At 35.2% G+C, this 6,007-nt stretch overlaps 1 protein-coding gene across 1 annotated transcript; it reads right to left on the bottom strand.

Moving 5' to 3' along the window:
- Positions 1-1,086: 1,086 nt before the first annotated feature.
- Positions 1,087-4,537, bottom strand: LOC114375725 (heat shock 70 kDa protein, mitochondrial). The gene is made up of 6 exons (XM_028333577.1): positions 4,298-4,537; positions 3,680-3,744; positions 3,513-3,591; positions 2,852-3,418; positions 2,140-2,760; positions 1,087-1,945 (listed from the first exon to the last, which is right to left on the bottom strand). The coding sequence occupies exons 1-6, from the start codon at positions 4,364-4,366 to the stop codon at positions 1,322-1,324; spliced, it is 2,025 nt and encodes a 674-aa protein (XP_028189378.1). The 5' UTR covers positions 4,367-4,537; the 3' UTR covers positions 1,087-1,321.
- Positions 4,538-6,007: the final 1,470 nt, after the last annotated feature.

Raw genomic sequence — 6,007 nt, 5'->3', positions numbered from 1 at the left:
TCTTCAGTTCTACTGAGTCTCAGTTGCCTACGTGGAAATTAAGTGCACATGCAACTTCAATAATTTGCAAGCCTACTTTCTTCTACTGTTCTAATTCTCCGTTTTGACTGGTATCAATCACAATATCATGTGTTCTAATTGGTATCTATTTTTTCTTTTTTAAGAAAATTCTAATTGGTATCTTTGATGCGTTTATGAATTTTTATTTATGATGTTGGCGCGAAGTTTTTGTCAGTGGTCCTTTATACGTCTGTAAGCTAAATGTCTATCCAATAGAAAAATCAGGATCTTTCACATCTTGAATATTTGTTATTACACTAGAAACAACGTCACCCAACCTGTAAGAACCAATTAGGATTGGTTGAGTGAGTTTTTCCCCAATAAAATTACTTTTGAAAGGTGTATCTGTTTAAGTTTTTAAAAATAATTTTTAATTATTTAAAAAAAAAGTCTTGAGTAACTTTTTTGAACATATATAATTATACCTACACTTACAATATATATTTTTTTAATTATAACTAAATAATTTTCATTTTTTATATTTTTAAAAAATAAATTACTTGTATATTCTTAAAAATAATTTTTGATAAATTAAGCAAGTGCGCCCAGTAATTTGATTTTGGCTCTGACTAGAAGTCATATTTGTAAGAATCAGTGAGTTGCTTTCTGAAGTCGGGGGCCAATTAATAAATACACGGTTTCAGATAAAAAAAAAACCGTGAATATATCAATTCACTCGATGGAAAAACCCAATAGTTTTTCTAGGACTTATACTTCTATATAAATTTTAAGATATTTTATATGCCACCTGGACTACCTCCAACGGAGAAAAAAAGGAAGACAACATTACTGAGTTTAAGCAACTCTAACCATATTACCACTGTCGTTAGCCAACTTTTTTATTGACACAGTTTGAGCAAATTTGAATTATGAATTATTCAAGGTAACTTAATGTTTGTTGTTGAAAATTCACAGAAATTGGATGCTAAGAATGAACAATTGATGTTGATGAGGAAAACTAACGCAATAAATAAATTCAATTGATGTGTAAAATACGAGTAAATGCCAATCATGATAACGAATAAGAGTAAAAAATGTGTCACTAGTCACTAGGCAAAATTTTGAATATCGTTATTCAAACAGGCATAATTTGGTTCTCCAGAAGTACTACAAGTTTAAAAGGCCTTAAGGTAAAAAATGAACTCCATCTTTTAGTACAAAAAACCTTATATTATATGCTAAATGAAAAAAGATGATTCATCTCTAACTTGTGATCTAGACAAATAAATCAGTAAAAAGTGGATACAAACTCCTCCCCGACTTACTTCTTCACCTCCTCATATTCTGCCTCAGGAGCCTGGTCCCCACCCTGAGAACCACCAGCTGAGGAACCGCCACTAGAACCACCTGACATGTGCTCTCCAATCTTGGACACAGCTTTGTTTGCAGCATCAAGCTTTGACTTGATTTCATCAACATTATCCCCTGACATCGCCTGTCTCAAATCCGAAACTGCATCCTCAATTTCTTTGGCCACTTCACTGGGAATCTTCTCTCTGTATTCACCTAAACTCTTCTCAATGCTATAGATGGTAGTGTCAGCACTGTTTCTAATGTCAATGAGAGCCTTTCTCTCTTGGTCTTTCTGAGCATGCAATTCTGCTTCTTTGACCATCTTTTCAATCTCATCATCCGAGAGTCCACCGGATGACCGAATAGTTATTTGTTGTTCTTTACCAGTGGACTTGTCTTTGGCAGAGACAGTAACAATCCCATTAGCATCAATGTCAAATGTGACCTCAATCTGAGGCAGACCTCTGGGAGCAGGAGGAATACCAACAAGGTCAAACTCTCCAAGCATTTTGTTGTCTGCAGCCATTTCCCGCTCACCTTGTAGCACCTTGATACCTACCTGAGTTTGATTGTCAGCTGCTGTTGAAAAGACCTGAAATAATGATACAAGTTAGGAAAAAGATTCAACCACATAGCAATAATACATTCCACTAAATCAAATAGGATCTATGTATTGCAGCAGATACAATACTTTCAAGGGAAATTTCAATTAAATATAAAATGCATGATTTCAATGTTAAATTAGAAACAAATGTCTGAAGCAAAGTCTGTAGAGTTAAGGCTTACCTGACTCTTCTTTGTAGGAATAGTAGTGTTGCGGTTGATCAATCTTGTAAAGATACCACCCAAAGTCTCAATACCCAGAGAGAGTGGTGTTACATCTAGGAGTAGTAGCTCTTTAACATCTCCCCGTAGAATACCACCTTGGATTGCCGCCCCCATGGCAACTGCCTCATCAGGGTTTACTCCTTTACTAGGAGACTTTCCAAAGATCTCTGAAACCACCTCTTGGACTTTAGGAACACGAGTCATCCCTCCAACTAGAAGAACCTCATCAACATCCTTGATAGAGATGTTAGCATCCTTCAAGCAGCTTTTACATGGTACCTTGGTCCTTTCAATCAAGTGATTCACCAAAGCCTCAAACTTCGATCTAGTCAATGTTATGTTCAGATGCTTAGCACCAGATGCATCAGCAGTGATGAAAGGCAGGTTGATCTCAGTTTGAGATGTTGAAGACAGCTCGATCTTAGCTTTCTCAGCAGCTTCACGAAGCCTCTGCAGTGCAAGCCTGTCCTTTGAAAGGTCGATACTCTCGGTTCTTTTGAATTCATTCACCAGAAAATCCAATAAGGCATTGTCAAAATCCTCTCCTCCCAAGAAAGTGTCACCATTTGTTGCTTTCACCTTGATATGAAGATGTTGTCAGTACAATTTTTATCATATTATTCCATCTGACAGGTTAATAAGGGAAGACAGAAGAAACAAATCAGCATACCTCAAAAACACCATTAGAAATTTCTAAGATGGACACATCAAATGTTCCACCTCCAAGGTCAAAAACGGCAATGAGACCCTCCTTGTTGTTCATCCCATATGAAAGTGCAGCAGCAGTGGGCTCATTGATAATTCTCTGCACGTCAAGACCTGCAATTCTACCAGCATCTTTTGTTGCCTGCCTCTGAGCATCATTGAAGTAAGCTGGTACAGTAATTACAGCCTTAGAAATTGACTTTCCTAGATAAGCTTCTGCAGTTTCCTTCATCTTGGTGAGAACAAAGGCACCAATTTGACTAGGGGAATACTGCTGCCCATTGGCTTCCACCCACGCATCTCCATTTGGAGCCTTAACAATCTTGAATGGAACCATTTTCATCTCCTTTTGTGTTTGAGCGTCATCAAAGCGCCTACCAATCAACCGCTTGGTACCAAAGAGAGTGTTTGTTGGGTTAGTTACAGCTTGACGCTTAGCTGGGGTACCTACAAGCAGCTCCCCTTTCTGGTTGAAAGCAACCACAGATGGTGTTGTTCGTGCACCTTCAGAATTCTCAATGACTTTGGGGTTCTGAGAAACATATTTTGAGTCAGCACAAAAATTGCACAATGGAAACACATACAAACAAACCAAAAGCATTAATGAGTTAATGTGTTACTGTTACCTTTCCTTCCATAACGGAAACACATGAATTGGTAGTACCCAAATCAATACCAATGACATCGTTTCCAGCAGGCCTTGAACTGCAGTGAAGATGAAAAGTCATAGTTAGTAATTTTGATCAACACCTTATGAGGATTATTACAAAAGCACATAACAAACAAATGGCACCTGAATGGTCGAGACAAACTAGACCAGTTGTGAGCTACATATGCTGGCTTGGTGCTGCCCGTTAACTGCACAACAATGCAAAAGTAAAAAAAAAAAAAAGTCCTCCAAAATTAAAGTTACCACACATCATAGACAACACAAATCAATTAATTATATAAATTCTATGGACAACGGCATAATATCAACAATTATTCACGTACTTCGTTAAGTCCCCAGGATTAAAGAGCATAGGAAGGTTAGATGCACGATAAAGCAATTATAGAAGCTAGAAAAGTGACCCATGAAAAACTTATATTAGAAGTAATAAAAGCAATATCGTAGAGTAGCTACTAAGTGACTTCACAATGATCTAGCAAAATCTTGAGCTACTACAGCAACGGCTTAACGCTTTTGGTATTAAAACCCCACTCTAAAACACTAGAAATAGAAAATCAATTACGAAAATTAGAAGACTAAAATTCTAAACAACTCGAGCCAAAATCCGAACAAAAGCAAGACATAACTGGATTAAGGCATAATAGGATCAAATCGAGAAAACCTAGGTAACATGGAGTAACCAGCACAAGTATATTCAAAATAAAGAAAAAGAAGGAAGCATAGAAGAGGTGGACATGGTACCGAGCGATAGGCGGAGAGGGAGGCGGAAGCGACATCACGGCGGCGGAGAGAGCGGAGCAAGGAGGCCATGGCCGGAAGAGAAGAGGAGATTGATTGATCAGAAAGGAAATGGAGAAAGGTGAATGTGGTGACAAGATAGGTTTTTAAATATCAGAGAAGAAGGGTTTAGGGTTTTGGTGCTATGTTGCCAAACCAAAAAGAAAACCGTGTTGGTTTTTAAGGATAGTGGCAGATTATTCTAGTTCTTCAGAGAGAGAAAGTCAGAGAAAGAAGGTTCTAGATCGATAACCCAAACGGTGTCGTCGGACATCCTTGGCTACGTGGCACGCAGGAATTCCACGACCTCTCCTTGGTTGGTTGGTACTTTTTGAGAATTGTCATAATAATTGTATTTCAGGCAAAATCTAATGTACTAATCAAATGGTAGTTTGAAGTTTTTCTGTTGATTAACACTTGGTATTGAGCTGTGTTTGATTTAGTGGAGAAGAATAATTTGAAAAAAAAAAAAGAAATACAGTAGAAATAAAATAGTATTGTATAGTTGTTTAGTAGGAATAAAATAAAAAAATTAGATGATTGGACTAGTTAATTACTTATTTCTTTCAGGAATCATCTGCATCAAACCCGTCCCTGTCATTCCCGTTGGAGGCCTTTTATTTCTATCGTAGGAAATAAAACACTGCCTTAATCAACAATGAGCATATGAAATATACCAAATCATGGATACATACATGTGTAGAAAACTTTTTGTACGGACTTAATGTGTAGGGTTTAGTAATAATCTATCTATAATTATTATAATAAAAATTATCTCATTTAATATACACATTTATTATGTATTTCCAATCTATCCTCAATTGTTTTTTTCATTACTACCTATTCAGAAAAATCAAAAACAAAAAAAAAATATTATTAGTTATCATTCTCAAGATGTGAACATCATACTTAACTATGTCATTATCACATGAACCTCAGTTGCTTTGTAAACAGTGAGATAGGAAGTGTCTCATTTGTCCCAGTATATATATAAAAAAATGTGTAGGGTTTAATAAAATTTAAGAAATCGTGTAGGTAATTTAGAGGAGAGATTTTTTTTTCATATTTAAAATATGGGCGAACTTTAAGATACATAAGAAAGATACCTATCGATAAATGAATTTCTTGTATTTTATCATTCTAATTCTTAATTTTTTTCTTAAAAAATACTTTTTTAACCTAACATCAGCTAGCGGCTATCATTTTTTTTTTTTTGTATTTAGTTACTACTATTAAGAGTAAATGGTCAATTTAATCATTAAAATTCTATCTTGTTGTCACATTAATTTTTAAAATCAAGAAAAAAATCAAACAAAACTCAAACAATTCAGGATTTCATTTAAGTTCCGAAAATTAATCATATTTTTTTTTCATTTTGGTTTAGGAACTTAAATAAAAATTTAAAGGACTTATTTTAAGATTTTTTTAGTTTCATGAATTAATGTGATAGCTTAATATAATTTTAGGAACTAAATTGACTATTTAGTCAGTTTATGGGCATTTTTTATTCTCTAATGTGAATAATAGGAATTAGTTTACAAATTGAAACATTTCTAAGGTCTGGCTCATGACCTTGCAAGTTAAAATTAATTAAGAGCATCATGCTAAACCAAAATTTTCTTAAGAATCCATGGTCGGTTGAGGGAGCTCTTAAGAAGCATCATAGTAGCATAT

Source organism: Glycine soja, chromosome 11, assembly GCF_004193775.1.
Source record: "Glycine soja cultivar W05 chromosome 11, ASM419377v2, whole genome shotgun sequence".
NCBI lineage: Eukaryota > Viridiplantae > Streptophyta > Magnoliopsida > Fabales > Fabaceae > Glycine > Glycine soja.
Note: the sequence above shows the minus strand (reverse complement) of the source record. Positions and strands in the feature narration are given on the sequence as shown.

What these genes read in the sequence shown, in the direction of transcription:
- LOC114375725 (XM_028333577.1), bottom strand. Translation starts at nt 4,366, where the DNA reads ATGGCCTCCTTGCTCCGCTCTCTCCGCCGCCGTGATGTCGCTTCCGCC. An exon ending in AGTTTGTCTCGACCATTCAG is followed by an intron (nt 3,592 to 3,679) that starts GTGCCATTTGTT and finishes TCTTCACTGCAG; the next exon opens with TTCAAGGCCTGCTGGAAACG. An exon ending in TTTCCGTTATGGAAGGAAAG is followed by an intron (nt 3,419 to 3,512) that starts GTAACAGTAACA and finishes TATGTTTCTCAG; the next exon opens with AACCCCAAAGTCATTGAGAA.